The sequence below is a fragment of the Pipistrellus hanaki genome, assembly GCF_964339955.1.
Source record: "Pipistrellus hanaki genome assembly, chromosome: 1".
Classification (NCBI taxonomy): Eukaryota; Metazoa; Chordata; class Mammalia; order Chiroptera; family Vespertilionidae; genus Pipistrellus; species Pipistrellus hanaki.
Genome location: NC_140503.1, coordinates 133,822,555 through 133,846,723, shown reverse-complemented (window position 1 = coordinate 133,846,723; position 24,169 = coordinate 133,822,555). Strand labels below are relative to the sequence as shown.

General features: G+C 42.0%; 1 protein-coding gene across 32 annotated transcripts in view; it reads right to left on the bottom strand.

Annotated features, from left to right (window-relative positions):
- The window catches only part of CELF2 (CUGBP Elav-like family member 2), a 526,216-nt gene that overhangs the window by 284,605 nt on the left and 217,442 nt on the right, over positions 1 to 24,169 (bottom strand). For 5 of the 32 annotated variants that reach the window (XM_084888500.1, XM_084888504.1, XM_084888522.1 and 2 more), the window contains exon 1: positions 21,817 to 22,140. The exons of 22 other annotated variants lie outside the window; for them this stretch is intronic. In XM_084888500.1, coding sequence (XP_084744626.1) covers positions 21,817 to 21,890 — 74 coding nt within the window. In that variant the 5' untranslated portion in view covers positions 21,891 to 22,140. Of the gene's footprint in view, positions 1 to 20,927; positions 21,006 to 21,244; positions 21,264 to 21,816; positions 22,143 to 24,169 lie in introns of those variants that run through there. 5 more of the 32 variants (XM_084888509.1, XM_084888510.1, XM_084888520.1 and 2 more) reach the window with 4 other exon arrangements.

The window sequence follows — 24,169 nt, the reverse complement described above, 5'->3', positions numbered from 1 at the left end:
AAACAAGATCATGCTGTATATATGTGTAATGAGTTTTTCACTTCACAGTTTACTAATATCTCTCCTGTTAAAACCATATTTATAGAATATTATTTATCATTCATTTAAATTGATCTCAAAGAGAAGAAGGGAGAGAAAGAGAGAGAAACATCGTCCCGTTGTTTTCTGCACTCACTGAACTGGGTGTTGAATCTGCAACCTAGGCATGTGCCCTAACTGGAAATCAATCCACCACTTTCTGGTATATGGGACGATGCTATGGGACCCCAAATTCCAGCCTCCAGACTGTGAGAAATATACATTTCTGTTGTTTAAGCCACACAAATTTATGATATTTTGTTATGGCTGTCTGAGCTGATTAATCCTATATTATAAAATACCACTGACCAAATGGCAGAACAACCAGGACAACCGCAGTCCCTCGTCCCAGCCAGCCCCACCCCCAATTGGCCCCCATTGGCATGGGCCGACTAGACTGGATGTGGAGAATGAGGGAAAGAGAGTTAAAAATCATCCAGTTCATGAATTTGTGCACTGGGCCTATAGTCTACACACACACACACACACACACACACACACACACACACACACGAAAGGATAATGTGTCCCATCAGGAGTTCGACTGGGAGGCCAGGAGTTCAACCGGTTACTATGACATGCACTGACCACCAGGGGGTGGCGCAGAATGAAGGAAGACCATCGGCCATCAGCCAGCAGCCAGCAGCCAGGGAAGGAAGGCCCCAGCCAGCCGCCAGAAGGCCCCATCGGCACTGATTGCTGGCCTGGCCTAGGGACCAGACCCATGCAAAAATTTCATACACTGGGCCTCTAGTTGATACATAAATATATAGAAGTTTGATAAAATGTACGAAAGATTCAAAGCTTACCTAATATAGTTGACAGCAAAGGATCCTGAGTGATGCCAAAAAAGAATAAGATAACCTGTTCATTCCACAGTCACTTCCTGAGTGCCCAAAGTGTGCTAATTAGGTACTTTTCCGGGCAACGAGGACATGGCAGTAAGCCAAATTTGCAGAGGTGCTATCACCTCAGAGCTTACTTCCAAGTAGATCAAACAGAAAATAAACAAATAAGCAACAAAACTTACCACGTATATTATCAAATAGTGAGAACTGTCATGTGAGAATAGAGCAAAAAGTTATTTGTGTGCAATCCAAGAACCAAATGTGCAGGCACCTTCATCTTGAACTTCCCAGCCTCCAGAATGGTGTGAAATAAACATTTGCTATTAAGCTGCTCACAATAAGGCATTTTGTTTTAGCAGCCCGAATATACTGAGACACTATTAGTGACAGAAGGCACCAAGGTGAAATGTTCAAAAGAAGTGAACACACAAAATAGGAGGGAAATACAAATTTATCTTCTTTATAAATGGGGGTACAGCTTTGGGGATGCAGGGTCTTCCCAGCACCAAGATTAGTAACTAGCACACAGGCAGGCATTTCATAAATGTTTGCTGAACCAAAAAATAACAACTAAAATTATTACATTGGAAAAAGGGAGAGACCAACTAGACCAGAACGATAAGTAACCGCAACTACACAGGAAATACAGGACACAATAGCTTTTGCCTAGTGGCTCTGAGTTCTGTTGCTCCATGATTAAAATTCCGTACAAATTATACTGTTAGAGTTTCTATAAATTATTGTTTTACTCTATGATGTAAATTATCAGTGAAAATGTTATTATAGAAAATTAAGATCTTATCAAGCACTAAACCTAAGTTGGAGTGTTTATATAACCGAGAACCTATTTCATTTCTCCTCCAACATTCTGTGTCTAAATCGTATTAGTGCTTCTTTTGAATTATCTCCATCCTGTTGGCGACAAATCACAAGGAGAACATACTAGTGGTGAAGACACATCAAGTACGTGAATACCACCCCTTCCTTCTGTCTCGTACTGGAATGGAAATTCTTTCCCTTTCTCCTGCCCCAGTTCCCTTAGAAGAATCATGTGTTCCCCTTTTCAATAACATGAAGAGTATAAAATGTTTAAAAATTGACCATTTCCCTAGAAGACACTGAACTAACCAGGAAATGATAAGTCTTCTATTAAAAATCAATTGGTAATACAGACTGTCAACATATTTTGTTCTTCTCGGTCCCTTGGATGTTTCTGTAATCCTTTCTGTATAGATGACAGGTGGCATAGTAATATTAGCTTGATGAAAGCATAATAGACACAACAATGCTACTCTCCTCTCCACCTCAGCTCCCAACATAACATATACTACATTCTAAATGTTAAAATATCTCTCTGCATATTTAAAAGGCTTAGGCCCATGGTCTCCTCCAGGAGCGCAGCCATAAAAGTATATAATGTGATATTCACAATTATTCCTTATTTTGTTATAAAACTACCAAAAATTAAAAACAAACCCTGATATGTAAGTTCCTATTTCAATGACCAAAGTTATGAAGCACAGTTAACATCTATTTTCCACTGAGTGGCTTTAAATAAAGCTTTAAAAGTAAGTGTGTGATTCAAAAGGTTTCCTTCAATAATGTGCATTTAGAATCTTATAAAGCTTACATAAGGAATAAAACATGTACGTGGACAAATATGGAACGAGCAGAGCAGTGTCTCTTGAGGTAAATGACTAAGCACTGAAGTTTGGTGTCAGGCACTCCCAGTCCTCAGAGACTGAATTCGAGGATTTCAGTTAAGTACTGATGTCAGTTTCCATGAAACACTTTTTGTCTTTATGTCCTACACCCCAGCATATGATAGATGCTCCATGGGAGTTTGCTCAATTCATTTTAATACTAGCAATGCTAGTTCTTGACTTTCTCCATCCTGCACCTAGGCTGGGCCACGTGCAATGCTCGGTCCTGTGGCTTGGTTTCTGCTTTCAGGGCCCTACAGTGCAATGGGAGAGACTGAACAGAACTAAGAATGCTCCCATATGGGCGTGGCATATGCCATTAAGAGCAGCATGCTTCATGTGTGCGTGCACACACATGTACAGGACACAGTGGGAGCACAGCGCACTCGGCTTAGGGTGGTGGGTGGGAGATGGAAAGAGAAGACAAGGTAGTTGGCTTCCTACAGAAAGCCCTACCTACCTCCATTTCAAATAATTTGTGAAGTTCTCCATTTTTTATTCCCAAATCATGTTTAATAAGTGAGTTTTACTGATGTTCGAAATATTTTATTAAAAATGAACTCAACCTGTACAATTTTAAATAATTAACATGATTTCAAGCCCACACACAGGATTCCAAATTTTAAAATAGTTTTTGTGAGATATTTATACAAAGGGTATAGCACACTTTAAAACGATAATCCTTGAAATGTCTTCTTCCACCTCTTAGTAATTTCTGCATGGTATGTAAATTTATGTGTGTAATATGTATGAAATTGTGCTGCAAAGGATATTGTATGTTTCACTCCATAATGCATTTTTTATAGCTGTGGGCTGCAAAATGTTTGGTTCATCACAGAAATCCTGTCATAATTCTTACTGTACCAGCAGCATAACTACTACTCTTTTAATGCATTCTGGTAGAAGAGTAATCACTTTCTAATAGGACTATCTTCCCGCCTTGCCTGACTCGACAACCATCCATCAATAACTTAATAAGCACTACAGTTTGAAAGACCACTCAATCTCACATACCACATACCTCCACCAGCACAACCCAGCTACATGTAACCTAGTGCATACCACCTCACACAGGTTCTCTCTAGAAGAGATGCATTTTCTCTTAGGGAGACAGGCCAGAGGCTATGCAAGAGAATGCAACAAAGAGGAGCCTGGGTCTGGTGGGAAAAGGGCTGAACTGTTCCTCATGAACCCTGCCTGTGCTCATCCTTGCTAGTGTGGGTTGCTCTTCTCAGAGGCAACCCCCTCCAGGGACAGAGGGACACACAGCATGCCCCATGCAGGCTTTGGCTCCTCTGTCCAACAGAACTCTCAGAGATGGTAGGCTTACAAGTTAACATGGCTACTGACCTGAAGTTCTATGCATTTTTACAAAATCCAACAGCAACCACAAACTCAAGTTACTTTGATTTTGCTTTAAACTTAAACTTCCCAGTAATAACAAGGGTTCAAAAGCTTTTCACTTTGCCACTATCCGTTAATTCAATCTATATCCTGATTCTTGCTCTTTGCACCTTTATGCTGTTGGTTTTTTTTAATTAAAAGTGTTAGCACTATGTAACAGGAGTGCATCACAATACAAAAGCCAAATATCAGCGGATACACTTTAAAGCAAAGATTAAAAGGTCAGGAAGAAAATTAAATAGTCCAAGCTGGGCTGGGAAGTAATTTCATCTTGTGAAATACTGAGTCAAATAAATGAAGAAACAGGTCTTGCTAGTTCTTTCTGTAAATTATAATACCCTTCCTGGGATTCATTATGCACTTAGTAAATTGCTGAAATGGGACTGTGGCCAGCCCAAGGGCACTCAGGAAGTAGCCATCACTGATGGACAGTCTCCATCTACCACCTCCTCCCAGTCTGACTCTGAGCCCAGACTACTGAGGCAGAAACATATCCAGACAGAAATAACATGCAAATGTTGAGGCATAGCTTCCCCTGCCCCTACCCCGATCAGCTATGGTAGGGTAGTTGAGGATATAAGCTTTCTAGAAAGGGGTGGTTGAGAAGTTCAAGCTGAGAGCCAAAGAGTAAGTAACAGAAGGTACCCATAGTCAGGAGGCAGGAAAAACTGGGTGTGGGAGATGAGAGATAAGAAGAAACAGAAATAGAAAAACAACAGCGTAACACAGAGGCCAAGTGAGGAATTTTAAGGAGATGGTCAAAACTGCCAAACATCTAGCACACATGCAACGAATACTTAACGACATAAAAACCACCAGGCCATACTGATGCTTCCCTCTGTCACCAGTGAGGAACAAGGCTAACTTTAAATCCCCAGAGAGGTGGTGGGGTGAAACTAGCAAAGCAACAGGCCCCAGGGATACCCTCTTCCATTGAGAAACTGGTCTAAGGAGGCTAGACGAGATCAAGACAACCACCAGATGGCGACACCGAGCCAAATATGATTCCCAATCATTCGCAGGGATCTCTAACAACATTGGTTCAGAGGAATGGCCAATATATCATTAAAATGTCTACTTTTATGTTTTTTAAAAAAGATCAGATTAGAGAAATAGGAACTGGCCCCCAAAGAAAGGTAAATATTGAGAGTGAAGAAGCCTCTGGTCATTGTACAGAAGGGACCCTCAATTAGTAACCGTACCTTTGCTGCGTAAATGGCAAGGGAAAGTAATTAGCAATTAATAGACCTGCCCTCAATTTAAAGCCTGGAAGGGAAGTAATTAAATTTAGTAGAAGCTGAAGCCTCAAAACAAAGACACCATCACACCAATACAAAAGGAAACACAGATCTGAATAATAAATGCAAATGAGAAACAAGGTTTGAGTGGAGACTGAAGAGGAATGATCCTAAAGTTATTTTCCTTTAGAAATCCTCTGCTCAAGAGACTAGTTTATGAACCTATTTTAATCTAGGCCAAGGTTGGATATGAATCCTGGCTGATGTTTCTTGAGTACAAGCTTGCTGTATTGCATGCAGATCAGATAGCTTCCTGTGGTGTGAATTAGCTGTACAAGTACCTTTCATAACAGTACAGATATACTTGATATACTCAATGTCAACATTGCTACCAGGGAAGAGATCACAAACATTGCTCTGCTTGTTGGTCATGAAACACAATTGCCATGCAGAATTTGTGTAGCTCCGGAGAGTAAATTAATGCAGGCAACTCGATTATCAGCAGTCTAGCCTGCCTCTCTAAGCTTCTAACGGAAACATTTAGGAGCAGAAGCATTACATCTGGCTACAGCTGCACATTACATGGTCCGCTGAGACTCCCATGCTGGTGGCTGCACTGAATAACAAACAGCTGGGTATAAATGTAAAATCAGGAAATCGATTTTGGATGCACACATTTCACCAATCCTCTGAAATTCCAGCACCGGACGATAAAGACCAATGAGCACTGAAGAGAGTGGAAATAGCCAGAGTAAAATTCAAGAACCTAGCTGGGCACCCTGGCGTCCTAACACCGGGCTCTACTGTTACTGCTCCATGAAGGGCAGTGCGAGAACAGACAAAGGCCTCATCACCAGATCATTTTCTGGCCCTGGCCACACTACAGTTAAAGGTTAACAGAAGCAACAGAGCTTCCTCCTATGTGAGCTTTCCAGAATGGAGTCGTTCTTTCATGAATGTAATGGAATGAATGGACAGGCCGCCCGCCCTCAAAGTCTCATCCCAGAGTTCTCCGACACGGAGCCCATGTGCCAGGGAAGAGTGTTCAGACAAAGCTGTCGACGGGAATTTCCAGCACAAGAGATTTAGGTCAGAAAGACATGTAAGTTAATCAGACAGCACGTCCCAAAGTGCCAGGCAGTGTGCCAACAAATTAGAAACACCCACCAGACCTCTGTCACATTTTGAGTAATTTTTCTATTTACAAGGATTTTGGTAAGGGAATGGGTCAGAGAAGGAGAGGCTAGAAATTACATTTCCTGGAAGTTCAAAAGCATGGATAGCCAACCATGTTTATAGAAGAGCTGGGTTAGTCCTATGCATAGTCATTTAAAACCTGGCAAATGCATTTATACAGGGTGGGAGGATGGGGGAGAAAAGTAGGTTTACAGTTGTGAGTACTTGAAACACAGAGTTCATCCCTATATCGTTATTTATTGATTATTGTACAAATCGTGGTGTTATTTTTCATACAAACAACTGTAAACCTACTTTTGCCCCCACCCTGTGTTTAAGAAAGCTAGTGATACAGGTCCAGCATGAGAAGGAACCACATCATGCATTCATTATCACTCACGTTGCAGAGTGAAAGGGGGCCCAGTTAGGATAATGCCAGGACAACTGGTATGAGAAAGTATTACAGAAAACTAGGGCACAGACTCACTGTATCGTGAGTGCCAAGAGCATGAAAAGGCTTGAGAGCATATCTGCAATGCCAATCAAGTAACTGCTATCCATTGGCTTCCCCTCATCCTCCCTACCTACTTGTTCTCAGGATTCTAGATCTAGTATAAATCAAAGAACTCATCAAAAGGGAGTTCAGGAAGCAAAAGATGTCTCTGCTTGCACAATTAAGTCTGTGGATCATACCAGATCCCGTCTGACCTACCGAAGTAGGTAGGGCACTACTTGTCTTGTAGCTTTTTAGGTTGGAAAGAACTGTAATATCTCCAACTTCAATCAATGTTGATTTTTCTCCCGTCTCTACAATCCAAATGGTCAAGATTATAAAGATGTTCATGTACACGCACACCCACCAAAAGACTATTTCCTCTACTGTGTTCTGAAAGAACACATGAAATGTTATTTTTAAGGAATCTAGGAAGGATCTAGAAATGACAAAAAAAAATGGGTGAGGCAATATTGCAATGCTCATTTCATCCAATGTGCAGGTCTTTTTAGAAAGATGGAACGGTTACATTCTTGTTTCAAGAACAAGAAAATCCTTTATTAATATCACCTAGCCCAAACAACACAACAGGACAGATCCTTCATGTTAAACATGTGTTTCCCCAAAAAAGAAACAGTCAATAGTGATAAACTAAAGCTCACAGAGCAACAAATGTCGGACTTAAAGTAAGACTATCTTGTTAAAATGCTGCAACCCCTAGCACAGGCAACAACCTGTACATCATGATACATTCAATATTTGTGTTGAGAATGGAGCTTAATCTAAGCTGCAACTCTTGATCACTGGCAGGCACATAAGAGTGAAAAAAAGGAACCTGACTCTCAGCACAGAAAATGTCTAGGTGGTTTCCACATGACGAAAGAAGAACGAATCGATTCCACCAACTAACAGGTCAGTGTGACTCATAAATCCTCAACTCCTCAGCTGTCCAACTTAATTTTAACTATTGAATCTGTGTTTCAAACTGTACAACTGCCATGTGCTTACACCACAGTGGAATCAATTTGCTATTGGAGAGGCAAACAAGAAACCCCGGGAATTAGATAACCTTAAACGCTAATTTACTTTGGTTCTCGGCTAATTACATTTCTTAAAGTGAGTTGCTGATTGGTTAAGAACCCAAACTATCAAATGCCCAGGCACTTAGAAACATAAGCACATAAACCTGTCAAAAACAGTGCCCTGAACATCGGAGAGAGTAGTCGGTAATTCACAGAGGGAATTCATGAAAGAGACAAATTGGGTTGCCCTCATTTATTTATAACTCACAATTGGGCAATTACATTATGGAGACTGGCTATGTCTGCAGAGGCCTTGTTTCAAAAGCTCCAACAGTTCATTTACTTAAAAAAAAAAAAAAAATCCCACAACAACCCTTGTTGATGTGTGGTATTTACATTGAACCCATTTTACTTGGAACCCAAAGTTATCTAGTCATCTATGAATGTACAAACATTGAATATGGTTGGTAACTTTCACAATACTGTGTAAAGTGGCCTGTCAAAATCCCAACCACGTTTATGTTAGAAAAAGAACTAAAAAGTAACTAGTATGCACCAAAATGGATTTCACCAGTTCACAATTTCATCAGGACCTGCTCTTCTGCGTTGGCTAACATCTTTGTCCCGCCTGTCAGAGCAGGACTCAGCAGGACCTGAGGTGGTTTGTGGGTTTTCTTAGCAACCTTCGACAAGTAAGGTTCTGCTTCTGTTTAGGTCAAACCTTCACTACGACTTTTCTTTGCTTTTTCAGAGTTATAACACTGTGAACCTTCACATGTGACAAATTTAATACCTCGGGAACAGAATAACACTCACAAGGTCATCATCGTTTTTCCCGCACCTGCTTTCCGCCCAAAGCCAAGGAGCATTTTCTATCATGTGGTTCCTTAAGTTTTAAAATGCTAATCAATGATGAGCAAAACACTAAGGCATAACAGCTTAGGCTCTCTCAGTGGTTTAAGCTCTCACTGAAATCAGAAATAAGATCTTATGTAGTGTCCAGAAGAACAAGAATTGTCCAGGATGTTTTTCTTGTCCCACAGCCAGGATTTAAGACCAAGGGAAGAGTCCACATCACAGTAGGTTCCCACAGGAGCAGTCGTTTTGTTGTCCTGGGAGGGGATGGGGGAAGAGGGGGGTGGGGGAGGCGGAGGAAAAGGGGAGGAAGCACCATAAAGACAACGGGCTGTTGCTGAAACCAGATTGGCTCAGTGTTGGAGCGTCGGTCTGCGGACTGAGGGGTCACAGGTTCTATTCCGGTCAAGGGCATGTACATTGGTTGTGGGCACATCCCTGGTAAGGGGTGTGCAAGAGGAGCTGGTCGATGTTTCTCTCTCATTGACGTTTCTAGCTATCTCCCTCCCCTCCTCTCTGTAAAATATCAATAAAATATATATATTTTTTTTAAAAAAGACAACATGTTGTCACCGGGTGCAACAGCACCTGCCCTAAGGCAGCAACAGTGTCTGGATCCCAGCCAACTCTTAGCGTGGCCCATCATGCTTGGGTCTCAGTCAAATGTCCTTTCCTGTTTCACATCCTGAACACAGAGGATTTGTGAGAGGAGGTGCCACTCAAGTGCTGAAAGAGTAATGGCATCTTTCTCCAAGTATACGATCCTCATTGAGAACCCATGGCTTCAACAAAGTGTTCAGACACCAGAGAATGGAGTTGGTATCACGGAGTTGAGAGACATGGTATTGGGCCTTATCAGCTGATTTCTGAAAGCCTTATAACGAGGATGGAGTGGATATACATTCCATTCTTTGGCTGTATTTCTGTTCAACAAAGCCGGCAATTTTCAGTCACTTGAAAATGTAATTATAGATAATGTTTGCATCAGTAGCAAGAATACAATAAGCACACAGGGCATGAGAACACCACTCAAATCACATCCTCTTAGGTTATGACGCTTGTCTCCTGCCAAGGCATTTCGACAAGCTAATATTGGGAATGGCTTGTGGAGGAGGCCAACCCATACATGAATTCTACTCGAACTTTTCCAGTACCCCTTCCTTTACATTGGGTGTCTACACATGAAACAAATATCTATGATTTGCTGGAAGCCCAGAATCCTATGGAGTGTTCAAACATGCACTGACACTTGAAATGGACTGGGTACTAGAACGGAGTGGGTCACAACTGTCCATCACTTAAATCCATTTGTCATCTTGCTCAGAGACTCTACTTACTTTGACCCACTTGTGAGGAAGGGGGTAGAAGTGCATGTAACTCTAGAAAGGATACTGCACCAAGTCACCGATTGAGGGGGACAGAGGAGACCTAACTCCACCTGAAAGCCTGGAGGGCCCCTGAGGGAGGCCAAGTGTTCACCTAAATCAGATGCAAAAATTAAGCCGTGGGAAGTATATGGAGGAAATCCTTAAAAGAAACCTCTTGGTGAAATACACAGTTATCTTAAATGAAGAATGGGGATTCACCTTAACATTCCATGTTAATTGCTTCCTTATCTCAGCAGTCAAGTGAGAGTCTGCCTCAGGCATTAGGAGATCTTGCTGTCACATGGCTAAGGTGCCTCATTCTATTGACATCTCTTACAATCCTCTTGCCTCCTAGACTCAGAAAGTGGTCTGGCTATGAAATTAAAAAACCAAGAACAAGCAATTTATGTGAAAGAGCACAGAAAAAAAAAAAAAAAAAAAAAAAAAGCAGATTATTAGGATGCAGCTACTAAACTCTATTTCACACTCAAATCCTCCCATTCAGCTGCCAATTCACCAACATCTCTACAAATTCAACCTGTTTATGGTCTTAAAAGGACCATAAAGACTTACAAGCAACCTCCAGGGCCAAACTGTGATCTCAGGCTTTGCAAACGGACAGAGACAGACAGACAGACACAGGCTCGAATATTCAGTTCTACCACCTTTTAGAACTGGACTTCCCCACCTGCAAAATAGGAGTGATACAACTTACCTTGCAACATATTTCTGGAAATTATCGATAATTTGTAGCCTAATGGCTGTCCCACAGTATGCTCTAAGTTAAGGACAAGTGATATTATAAAATATTTCAGAACATGAACCCATGGGAAGGCAATGTCCCCTAAGTGCGAGTCATCAGAATTAGGAGAAACATACACGCCAAAAAATATTTGGTTGTCAATAGATTACAGTTTTGTTGATGCGAGAAAACATTTGTTGGCTTCTGGGTCTACATCATTTTTATTGAACAGACAACTAGAAATCAATTTGGATCAAAAGCACTATGTTCTGAATAGGCCTGAAAAACAAGACATAGTTAGAGGCAAGGAAAAAGGCTTCCTTTCACGTGGCCTGTGAGGCTGACAACAGTCCCATTTCAGTCACCTTTTGTAATGGTTGAACACAAAATCTTGGCTCACTGAAAGACTGCCAATAAACTTGGGACTTTTTAGACACTGAAATTTGCTGATTACAAAGGACCAATTAATTTGTAGAGAAACATTTCTAGTATCTGGGTGGCAGACTCCAGTCTCTAAGGTTTTGCCAACTTTCCTAGACTTGGCTAGTGTTCCTCTCCCATCTCAGAAACAGCAGTAATCTCTGATATTGCTCAAGTCCCCACTGCCTTCAGTGCTGGCCCTGGTTCCCCCTAATGCAAAGTGGTCTCTTACGTGAGGCAAGGGATCCTTAAGCTTGGAGGTCACATTCATGGCCTGAGAGTTTCTCAGAGCCAACATCACTCTCTGCTGGAGTAGATGCGGAGTGTTCCCCTGGCCGGCCAGCCAGGCAGGAAGTCCCTCCTCAGCAGTGACCTCAGGTCATGCTTTAAGCTTCCCAACTGAATCTCATCGCATCTGATCTAAAAAATCAAAGGACTTTTACGTGAGAAGCAAATCTTCCCACTAACCATGGTTTCAAGGACCCTAATGGCTATGTCAGCAGAAGTAACGGCCTGCTTGTTAAACCACAAGAACAGAGTAACTGCGATGCATCCTGCAGCTAGGCACCACCTGGATGCATATCCTACACCCCCTGGGCCACCTCTAAAGGCAAAAATCACTGATTCTTCCTCCAAATGGTTTCCTTGCTCAGAGACTCCACTCCTCCTCCTCCTTTGTTCTCCAAGCTTTGTGACCTGAGCTCCCAGTGAGGCCATTCGGAGGCAGGTCTATGAAATTCCCCCTCCACACTCATACCATCAAAACTGTTCTCTTTAATGGCCTAGGAGTTTCTGCCGGGCTGAGTCCCGTTATGTGAGAACCAGCCTTCATATTCTGCGGCTAATTCTCATCCCATAAGAAAATCAAAATTGGGTTCAGCTGGCTAGGGATGGGCTTTCTCAGAACATGCATCAGGGGATAATGGATGGGGAGATATTGCTTTTTGGTTCACCTCATTCCAAAAGGGAAGGTCTGGACCACAAGTTCACAGTTGTTGGCCCACAAACTGCATTTTATTTCTCAATCGCCATGCAGAAAGAGGAGAGAAAAGAAAATCCATCTTCTTAATGTGGTCCTGGGGATGGAGCATTTTCTGAGACTTTATATGGGAACAATACTGCGAGATGGGTTTTCGGCTGAGACTTTATAAAGCACGAATGTTCCAGGGGAGGAAACATTAGCTGGCCAGCTGTAATGAAGTTCCATTGTATTCGATTCTCCCAGGCAATGCAGATGAACTTGTGGTCACTTTTAAGTACCATGAAGCCATAAAATATTTAGGTTGTCATTCCTTTCCCAGTATGCGCTTCACAGTAATACAGTGGGACAGGCAAGAAGCATATCTTATTATCCTTATTTTCTAGATGAGAAATCTTGACAAGTCACCTGAGATTTGAAGGGGGCACGGAACAAGTCAGAACGCAGCCAAGAGAATGCACGAGGCTGCTGCTTGGTGAAGGATGCTCGGCCCTGAAGATCTACCTTCTGACCCAGTGCTGGAGAGACCTTGAGGCGTCTACCTAGGGATTCCATTCTGCTGCACACAAGCAGCTCCCTCCAGAGGGGGGCGTGTGTGTGTGTGTGTGTGTGTGTGTGTGTGTGTGTGTCCCTGCAAGCAGAAACAACCCAAGAGGAAGTGGTTTCTAGCTAAAAGTTAGAATTCACCAACAGCCCATAGACTTTATTTCTGTATGAAGAAAAAAAAAAATGTTTTCCAGATTCTCCCTGAGAGAAAGTAAATTCAATGGCAAGTGTTTCATGAAGAGGGGGGAAAAAATGTTTTCCCTAAACCTCCCCTGCACACAGGGCTTATAAGGCACCTCTAGTAGTCAGAAGTGAAAGCGTGCTCCAGGCCCTGGTCCCACAGAAAAGGAGGGAACACTGCCCGTCACTAGATGTTGGAAGTGACTTTTTGACACCTAAGAGTAAGAGAGGAGGAGGAAAAGAAGAGTCGGGAAAATTGTAGCTTTTTGTGAAAAGGAAGGATGCTGACAGGGAGCATGATGATGTAAAATAAAGATGACTTCCTATGCAGAAATCGCCTGGAGATGGAGCTGCCGTGGTGTTAGCCAGCATTTGGGCTTTCCAAAGGACTTGTGAGTTGCCTTTAAATCCTGACACCGGGGAAGATGGCTGGATGGACAACGGGAGTCACAAGGAAAGATGTTACCAGCATGACGGAAGGGAATGATTGCAGTTGGAGGCCTCCTGGTGACAATTTTGAGAAAGCAAACACAGCTGCAGCAGAGCCAAATATAGCTGGCCACGACAATGACATCCATAAAGTTAATCATTCTGAAATATGCTACCCTTATGCTCAACCAGAAAACTCAACACCCCTTCCACAATGTAGGAAGAAGTCAAAATACAGTTTTATGCGCAGAAACGTGCAGCTGCTCCAGTGGAATTTTTCTCCCAGTGGTGACTGAGCTGCTCAGATACCGCCCCCCTCGCAGGGCTCCCATGCTCAGAACTGTGTGGTGGACAGATGTGGCCCCTTCTCCTGAAATTTGGAAAACTACTCAGAAATGGATAAACTGGTCTCGGAGAAGTCCATTTAATCTTAGAGAAGGGTGAAAAGATACAAAATCAGTAAAATGTTTTTAAAAAGGCAGAAAGAAATCATCAAAAATAGCTATACCCTTCATCACCTAAAGGAATCTAAGCTGGGGCACAAAGACTCGGGGGAGAAGAAGAAAAAGCAACCTAACAAAATGCACATGCATCCTTTATGCCAAAAGTTTTCCTCCTCCTCTATGCTTTTTCATAGCAGCTTTCCCCTTTGTTGTCCCTCTAAGAGTTCTCAAGGGGAAGATGACATGTCAGACCTCAAGCTGTATTTGTTCACTTGGGTGACACCCAATGTCTTTCTCCGGAGATGCAAAGGGAAAAGAGCCGGGTGAGCGTGATCATGCGTGTTTCAGTTGGTTTATGCCAATCTGCCCCCTTGTAGGTCCATCAATCTCCTTTGACTTTAGCCTTTTAAGAGGTTCAGTTTATGTGCTGGCTGCCCATTAGACACAATCACAATTTCAAGGATTCCTTTCAATAGTGACAGGAAGCTATGAGTTAATATAAATGGGTACCATAAAATGCAGCAGCAGCCAGAAATCTGGTCTGGCCAGGGCCAGCTGTGTCTACCCAAGAAAGAATCAATTTTAGGTCTACTGTCCAGATTTTCCTGGGAAGAGTCTTTCTTCTTACTCTAAGCCTAAAAGATCTCAACAGTAGCAACATCTTCATTGTAACTGAGAACTAGAAATGACCCCCAGGTTCAGGGAGTTTGCAGCAAGGATAGACAGGGTCACTACACTGGGTCAGTGTGTCACCCAGTCAGGTGTGACAGTATCAGCAGAGTGAACTACTTTTCACACCTGTAATAGAAGCCACTCTGAGGGTCTAGTCCAGTGGTAAGCAAACTCATTAGCCAAATATCAATAGTACAATGATTGAAATTTCTTTGAGAGCCAATTTTTTTTTTAAACTTAAACTCCTTCTAATGCCACTTCTTCAAAATAGACTCGTCCAGGCCATGGTATTTTGTGGAAGAGCCACACTCAAGGGGCCAAAGGGCCACATGTGGCTCTTGAGCTGCAGTTTGCTGACCACAGGTCTGGGCCGAAGAGTCAAAAAAATCAAGTCCTGAGGCAGATTTACTGCTATATCATTAATTGGAAGCACATCTTTGGTCAAGATGTTAATCCTTCCTGAATCTTTAATTTTTCAGTTACAAATGTAATAATATGTAAACACATATTATGATGGGCAACAGTTTCATAACTTTTATAGCCAAAGGCCATTAAATGTAAGCTATTTCAAGAAAGTAGAACATTATGCCCAATAAAGTAGTTTTTCCATACATTTTCCATATATACATGTGTGTGTACACGTATTTTATGTCCGTTGACCACAGCCAGGTCAATAAAAACATATTTTGTTCTTTTAGCCTACAGGACTGAGTCTGTATCAGATAAATGTGGTACAACTTTCCTGCTTCAGGGGAAGACTAAGAAATAAAGACATAATTCCTGGAAAAGGATATAAAATACCACCTTAAAATTTAATGAGCCTAAGTCAAGCTATGCACTTTCTTTAGAGAAAGCCTGGAAAATAAGCCTTTCAGCATAACATCATAGGATGTTTTACCCTACTATGGAAGCTGAAGAACTATTCACTCCTACGGTACTAAAAAATAAAAAAAAGTTTCAAGCTGTCCAAAGTTATGTCAAAGTGTTAAATAAATCATCTGAAATTAACTGTATTCCCTGTGAGGACTGAGTCAACACCATCACGTGCAAAAGGAGGAAATTGCCAGTCTTATTTGAGCCTATAAATGTCAGACAAAGCAGCTGGTGGGTGGGTTGTGGGAACTTATTTCTGTGGTCGTAACAGAGAGAACCATACGGTTTCATTAGAGAGGAGAAGCTCCTTGATTTCTTTCATTACTAAGGCTTAAAATCAAAACATTCTGCATTCCCCTCCTTTAAAGTTCTATTGGTCAAAGAAATCCTGTGCATAGGTCATCTATCTGTAAGACTCTTAAAGGGAGCACAACTCATTTAAACCGAGGTCTCATCAGAGTAGATTTCCTTATTTAAAATCTGACCTTATGTAAAAAGCCAAATGAGTCTGGTGGAAAAGTCCAGAATAATAAAACTGAAATGGTATTTTAGTCCATATGCAGCCTAAACTTAATTTGCATACATAAGATAGGGGAGAAAAAAAAATGGGTCTAATAATTTGCTGGCAAGTTAGCTTTGAGGCATTCATTCCAAGGAGTAATTAAAATTTAACCAAAAAACAAATTTGTACTCATCTGTCATTTTGAGAGCCATATGATTACATATTTATTAGCATTCCATTTTACATCATCAGCCGATTTGAAAGCATCGCTCTCAGTCTCGGAGCATAATATAAACCTGCACTTGCGAAAACAGACAGTCCATAAAGCTCTGGGTGCCACAGAGAGACCGTGGAAATCTCAGACACGCTCACTGGCATTTCCAGCTGCATAACTGGGATTGCATTTCCATAAAGCTAGTTGGAGTAATCACTTTCTGTTGTGAGTTAGGACAAATGGGAAGAGGGAAGTGGCTCAGTCTCCCCCTTTCTTTTAACAGTCCTTTAAGAGGAGTCTCAGGCTCTCAGTAAATGAAAAAGGAAATCCCGGGAGAGAAGCGAGGTTTCCATCCCTCCCCATCCACATCCAGAGCAGAATATTGGATGGTACAATTAAACAGTGATGACGCTGAAGGGGAATGATTATTTGACAATTACCTGAGAGCGGCACCATTTAGTGAGCTAATTGGTTTTTGTTTCCCTCAAAGGTTTTTTCCCAGGAGTGCACAACTCCATTTCTCTTAGATTGAGCGAGAGCTTTTTCTTAGGGAAAAATAAAAATACATTTTCTGCTCTGCTACACAAGTAGCACAGGGCTGATGGCGGCTTTGTTAGATTGCCGCCCCTCCCCGGTAGTGGCACAGACACGAGGGCATGAGCACGTGCAGGTGCTGAACAACTGGCAATCATTCCAGCCTTCCCAGCTCTCCCTTCTGCCGTTTCCTGGAACACAGACGATAGGGACAAATGGCTGACTCCTTTGTCGAGTCCCGATCTGCGAACAAACAGCAAAACGGGGGACCGTCCCCTGAAAAAAATGGAACCCGCTGGCATTAACACTCTAAACTGGAAATACCTACGAAGTTTGGATGAAGTTCAGCACAGAAGTGCAACACATAAATGACTTAGTAACGCCTCTCCTTGCAACCCCTTGAAAATTATCGAGTTTCCACCGAAATGCAAATACGATAAGGGATGTTCATAGTATTGTTGAGCAGTGGTGAGGTTTGTCTTTCATTCACTACAGTGGCATCAGACCCCTGTTGATATTTGGTCTCCTGAATCTACCCATAAGCCTCCACAAGGAACTCCACCCCAATTTTGGCATAATACCTACACATCATATCTGTGCTGGTTGTCTGACAGTTTATCAGATTATTGTGTGTGCCCAAGCATTACCTCTCTTTTTATAAGAAACGAATGAGTATTTAACTTATAAGAAAACAAACCACAAGTAAGGGATAAAGAGAAAGAAAAGTCTGGGGATTTGTGTTAACAAGAAAAGGCGGGGGAAGGAGAGTAAGAATGCGGTCTTTTATCAGAGGCCGAATATACTGTTATTATTGCTGTTGTTGAGTAGGAAAAACACTGAGGTGAAAAACATTCCAAGAGGTCCCATGAAATCTTAATTACTAGGTTCATATCTGAAAACCCTATATCCTTTTAATCTTGTTTTTGCAAGGTTCTTGTTCCCCCCAGTTCACTGCATCTCCACAGCAGATGCCAAAGTAACCTCAATCCAGCAAATTACAATTAAACAGCAAGACTTAACAAGTAAAGTAATACCTCTTACCCAGATCAAAGCTAACACTGGTGTTCTAAATGCAGATGTGGGGTGAGTTTTGGGTCTCAGGATGCAGCTGATATTAAAATATGCAGTGTCACCTGAGAAATCCCACCTAAAAGAAATGTTTTAGGCATCTTTAAAAAACTATATGCCTAGATCTTTTCTTTGGAGTCTCCTCGTTTTAATTTTCTCTCATGATCATCATGGATCATATGATAAATCTCAGTAATCTCTGTACTTTATGATTTGTAATGGCATTTTCCAAAAACACTTTAAATGCCACCTTAAAAAAATAAAAAAATAAAGACACACAGCTTCTGACTTTCAATTTGCTGGTATTATATAAACAAAAATGTATTTTTAATTAAAATAGATTCTCTTTAGTTAACTGAAATATGAAATAACAGTGCCAATTTGAATCAAATCAGAGAATAAGAAACTCAGTTTAAATAAAATTAGATAGTGAAGTCTGAAAACTTGGTACAGTATGTATTTCCTATAATGCTCACTCATTCCCACGTAGCACCATTTTGTTTTTCTGACCAAAAAAATAAGTCATGTTTAGTTCACTGATCTCTCTTCTCTCGAATTAACATGTGAGCATGCATTTATGTAACACACACACACAGCCAACCACAGCTTTTCCACTTCCGGCCTATGTGGCACAGGCAAGCATGTAACCTCTTTCAGGATAACCTGTATAATGACTGTAATAACCACTCTGCAGATCTACTGTGAAGGTTAGAGACTGTAAACACAGTGTCTTGAGACATAGCAGACATTCCATTAATGACTCCTGCTTTGGGCATATCAGGGGAGAAGGGGGAAGGCAGTGATTGTGTTGCCTTCTTGGACTGGTCGAATTGTCCCTCTAATCATTTCTTAATCTATAAAATAAGGGCCGATGAGACGGTCTCTGACGCCTCTTTCAACTTTAACCATGACATCCCTAGAACCAAGTTTCAGTTCAATTAGACACTGATAAATATTCCTATTTATCCTCACTTGAGAGGATTTAATGAACAGCAGGGAATTCACCAAATGATGAATTTACACTCAGGATAACTTCTATCATTTTCAATAAGGTTACTTACCAATTGAGGGGGTGGGGGGAAATAAAATTTCATTTTAATTTATTGGTAGTTTCTTCTCAGCATGTTATTTTAACATCACAATCTGAACTAAAATTTTTGCAGTTGCATTTATAGATTTTCCCATTTGTAATTTCTCATCTCCAAGATATTATTTCTTACATTTTGTTCAAAATTTAAAAAAAAACAACTTTTAGAAACCCTCATTGAATATATGATCATTCAAAAGTAAGACAAAAAAGGATAACCCCCAACAATAATCCAAAACCAGCTACCCCAGTTTAAAACACATTTTTAAAAAATCAGTTCCTATTTTATTTTCATCTTTGTTATAAATGATACAACAAAACTTTACTAGTTAGGATAATTTAAAGGGTCCATTTCCACTTACAGTTTATTAATGAATATTAAAACCCCAAGACTTAGAAGCATATGTCCTAATAATTCCATAACACTATAGAACCTTCAGTGACCTGGGCTTTTTAAACACTGGATGGCTTATGGGGCCACGAAGCGTAATAATTCATCTCCAAAGCTATTTGTTCATCTGCCTCCAGGACTCAAACAAATTACATCTTATAAACTTATCTAATGTATTCATTCTCCTGAGAAAATGCCATCGAAAATACATCCTGCTGCTTAAAAAAAAAAAATCAGCACAAGTAAAGCCCCTACGTTTTATTTAACTTCCTTATAGAAACTGGCCAATATCTAGCCAACTGAAACTTAATGCAAAGGGCAATATTCTATACATGATAACCAGCCTGGAAAATATTAAAGCCACACAGCTATCACCTCAACTGTGTGAATGTGGCGAAAGCATTTTCCATTGGTCAGTGCCCTCCCACACACCCTTCTAGCCCCCCAAGTCAGTCTCTAATGTGAGTTAATTGCAAACTCTTTCGGAAAACATGGTACAGTATTCTTAGGGCTAAGGAGACCAATAAGATTATCATTTACATATCCTCTACTTTTCCTCTATCTGTAAAAGGTCAATTAAGCAATAGTTGACAAACCCTGAAAACAATTTAAGTTTGATTCCAAAGGACATCATTTGGAAATAACTAACATCTGGGAGAGAAGTGGGGTAGAAGTGACATTAGGATTTGTTTGGGTATTCTGTAGCTAAAATACAAAGGCTCTATTCGGAGCAAATACTTTGAACACGCCACCTTTATCCACCTAAATGAAAAGGACAAATTAAACTTTCATAATTTAACTGACAAGAGACAGCACCTTTCCGAGGCCACTAACACTTTAAATTCACAGAGCATTCATTAGCAAGATATATTATGGCCATAACATAGCAGGTGACCATAAATTCAAAATCATGGTAAGCCAATCCTTCAGTTCAGCCCGACATTCCTCTAGAGAGGAGAAAACACACAAAACTTTCAAAAGCTAATGTGCAAACATCTATTATATAGCTATATAGCATACACATACACATACACATAAACACACACACACACACACACACACACATTTAAGGAGGACAAGACGGAGACCTTTTAAAACAAATATCATGGGAATGTTACTAACCAAGATTAATTTCTCTGAGACAACTGCCAAAAAGAAATTCAATATTTTAATTTATATTATCTGATTATCTTAGTTGAGATAATGAACCTGATCGTGTGTACAAGCAAGTTAATGTTCTTAATATCGAGTGAAAAGACAATTCTCATTTAACAGATAGTATCATCCTCTGCCCCATAAAAATAAAAAAAATAAAAAAATCCTAGGGGCTCAAATAATTGGCCGCTGCGGAGTTTCTCAAGAATCTCTCAACTCATAACATTTAACATACAAGAAAAAGAATCTAGCACCGTAGGGGAAACTTAGTTGCCAGGGAAATGGATCATAAAGCTCGGAATGGCATGAAAATTGCTACGAGTACAGTAATGTGCCAGAAAGAATATGGGTGTTAAGTCTTAACAGTGTGCAGAATAGGGAACATGCTATGTGGACGCTTACCAAGGGCAGCAGTCCTTTTTCCTAGATTAATTGCAGCCTGGATTCGCTACCGAAATCCTTTCCTGATAATTGACAATTTCACATATTCCAGTTCTTGGACACAGACCTTTTAAGACCCACTTCTGGCAATCCCCGAGCTCTCTCTTCGGGTTTTCCTTCCACCACACACGCCTGACACACAGACAGCTCCTGCTGAGGTGATGATCAAAGTTTCTCTTACCAGCTCAGCCACCACCAAGACAAACCCACTAGATAAGCATGAGGCATACTTCCCTTTCTTTCCTCAGGAATCCCAGCTCTCTACTTCTCCCAGTAAAAACTACCCCTAGTTTGACAACACGTAAAACAACCAGAAGCTCATTAATGATTAAATGATAGGGCTGTATACCCAGACAAAACCGCCAGGATTACGTAAAAACTTACCACTCATGTCTGCAAGAGAGCACACCTGGCTATTGTAATGCTTTATAATTAACCGCCCCCTCCCTTTTTTTCTTTTCTTTCCTCTTCTCCCCTCCCACTCTCCCACCACCGGAAAGGAATCTTTGCAAACGGAAAGTCAGAGGAGCAGATAATTTGCTAAGAAGGGATCTCTACATGGGCCACCAGAGCTCCGACAGCCCCGCGATGCCCATGGCAGGAGCGTGCACGCGCGCTCTCCGCCCCGGGACGCCGCGCCCCGCTGGCCGCTCCTCGCCAGCCGGGCTGGCCGGTCCCCCGAACCCCATCCCGGACCCCTGTCCCCGCGCCGCCCAGCCGGTCGGGACACCCTCCCTCCTCCCCAAGCCCGGCGCCCCTGGCTCCGAAGCCCAGCGGAGGCGGCTGAGCCCGAGTCTCCGCTCCCGTCCCCGGGGCAGCGGAGCCGCCGCGCCCGCCTCTCCCGCCCCGGGGCTCCGGGAAGGCGACTTGGCCACGGCCGGCCACCCGGTCGGGGTCGCGAGGAGACCGCCCGCCCGACCACCCGTCCCCCCTGCCCGGGGACCCCACTCACTCACATTCGGTCGGGAACTAGCAGGCGCCCCTCGACCATCATGTCCGGGAGGAAATCCAGCTTGAAGGCAGAAGTCATGCTGGCGGCGCGCGAGGCGCTCGGAGGGCGGGCGGGCGCGCGGGGGGCGGCGGCGGTGCGCGCGTCCGAGCGGCCGCGGCCGGCGAGACGGGCAGGGACAGGTGCGCGCGGCCTCCCTCCCCGCGGCGGCCGCCCGAGCCCGCGGCACCGGTCACATTCTCTCCCGCCCGCGCCGCGGATCCCCTCCGGAGCCGGAGCCGCCAATCCCCGCCGGAGCCGGAGCCCAGGCCGCAGGGTGCGGAGCGCCAGGTGCGGGCAGCGGGGGCGGAGCTCCGCGCTTAACCCCTGCGGGCCCGCCCGGGGGGAGGGACCTGCCCGAGGCGGGCGGCCGGCCGGAACTGCTGAGCTCACCACTGGCTTTAAAAATAGCCCCAGTTTTCCTAGGGTCCCGGAGCATCTAGAAACACTCAAGGCACGGACTCTGCCCAGTTCCTCTTAATGCCCCATTTCCAGTGGCTTACAAGAGGCCCCAGAAGCGACGCTAGGTTCCGTGCCACGGTGTGGCCAAAGCCTAGTTCGGGTGGTGCAGGTCAAAAGCAAATCCCAAAGTCACCAGAGACAGAATCATCCCAAGTGTTTGTGTAAATGCTCTCAGGGTGATAGGCTTGTCTGTGTGTGAACTAACCAAAAGAACTGAAATAGGATTCCTGGTTTAGCCAAAGTCAGTATCTCCTAAATGACCCGAGTGACATTTCGGGACTTATCTCACTCAGAGCTGTAAGGAGAAAGATGAATCAATCGCTGTACAGTTATGATTCCTTTTGTATCATCTTGAAAACACGAAGAATTATAAAAGGAATGGAAATAAGAAACACCGTAATAAATCATGTTTTTTTTTAAAGATAAATCATGAATTTGCCAGTTCCTAGTATTTAAACGAGGATTAAAAAGCAACAGTGACTTAATGGAAGAGTGTTAGATCTGTAATGGCCATGAAGCTTAAATACCTATTGAAGATTTGTGTCTGATTTACTGATAGGAATTGAGAAAAAATGACAACACACTTACAAATAAATAGAAGCAGGTGAGTTTGATTTTCCCAGGTGATTTGTCAAATTCTTGAAAGATAAAGGATTTATATGGTGGCATTCTAATTTAGCATTCTCATTATTTTATTGTTTGGTTATTTGGATGAAACTGAACTTTTCACAAGGTCACAAGTATGTAAAACTACATCATGGTCTAGTTCACATTCTAAAGCAACATCATAAATTGCAGTGTTCACATTAATAGCTTGCCTCTTGCTAATCACAGTAGCCAGGGGGTTAAACAATTCAGTCACGTGTGAATGTACCAAATGTACCGCTTGTAGCTAAATGTATCAGACATCACAATATGGAGGGAAAAATTGTTTTTTCTCACCAATTTCTTGTGTAGTAATGAGACTTGACCATCTCTAGAGGTTTTGAAGGAAAATAAATATGTATATACCAATTTAAATTCACATAGCAATTTAAATCCAGGCTTGATGCATTGAGCAATATAGAGTAACAGGCCTGGAGTATTCAATTAAGGCCAAACATACATAATTCACTCAATTTCCTTCTTCAGCTGAACAGTATAGCTGGCTTTTGACCAAGATCATTCTAATTCCAAGACCATTGAATGTAAGGTTAGGACTAACCTTCATTTGACAGCATTGCCTTTCTGAGGAACCAGGTCTAGATTCATAAGGAATTGAAAAGCAGGTGCAATAAAATGAATTCGCAGATTCAAAAGGCCCAAACTTTTCCTAATAACACTAGGTTACATTTATCCCTCCCTCAGCTACTGCAAACTACCTTAAAATTTTTAAGAATTCTGTTGGTCTTTCAATGATTTTAATAACTAGCTGGATAAATGAGACAAACTTCACAGTTCTTGGCTCTCCACACATTATTTACATATGTCCCAAATGTATATATTTAACAAACTTATTTTAAAATGAAGGAACAGAAGCAGAGCACAACTGCATTAATCAAAAGAAAAAAAATATTTTCAAAACTGCTATGGAATAAAGCTCCATAGATGTCTACATTCCATAAGGTAGAAAAAGCTTCATTAACATGTACACTTCTGAAATATTTATTTTCCCCTTAATTGCATGTGAATTAGTTGGGAGAAGCTGTAGGGAAGCCCTCTTACTGACTTAAGCCTTCTCAGCAGTTTGTTAAATTCTCGCCTCCAATCCCTGGAGGCGATCGTGGATTCAAAGAAGCTTTTAATCATACTATAAGGAGGGTGAAGTAGTGTGTAAGTAGGTCATAGAGAAAGAATTACAAGTGCATAGGTTATTGCCT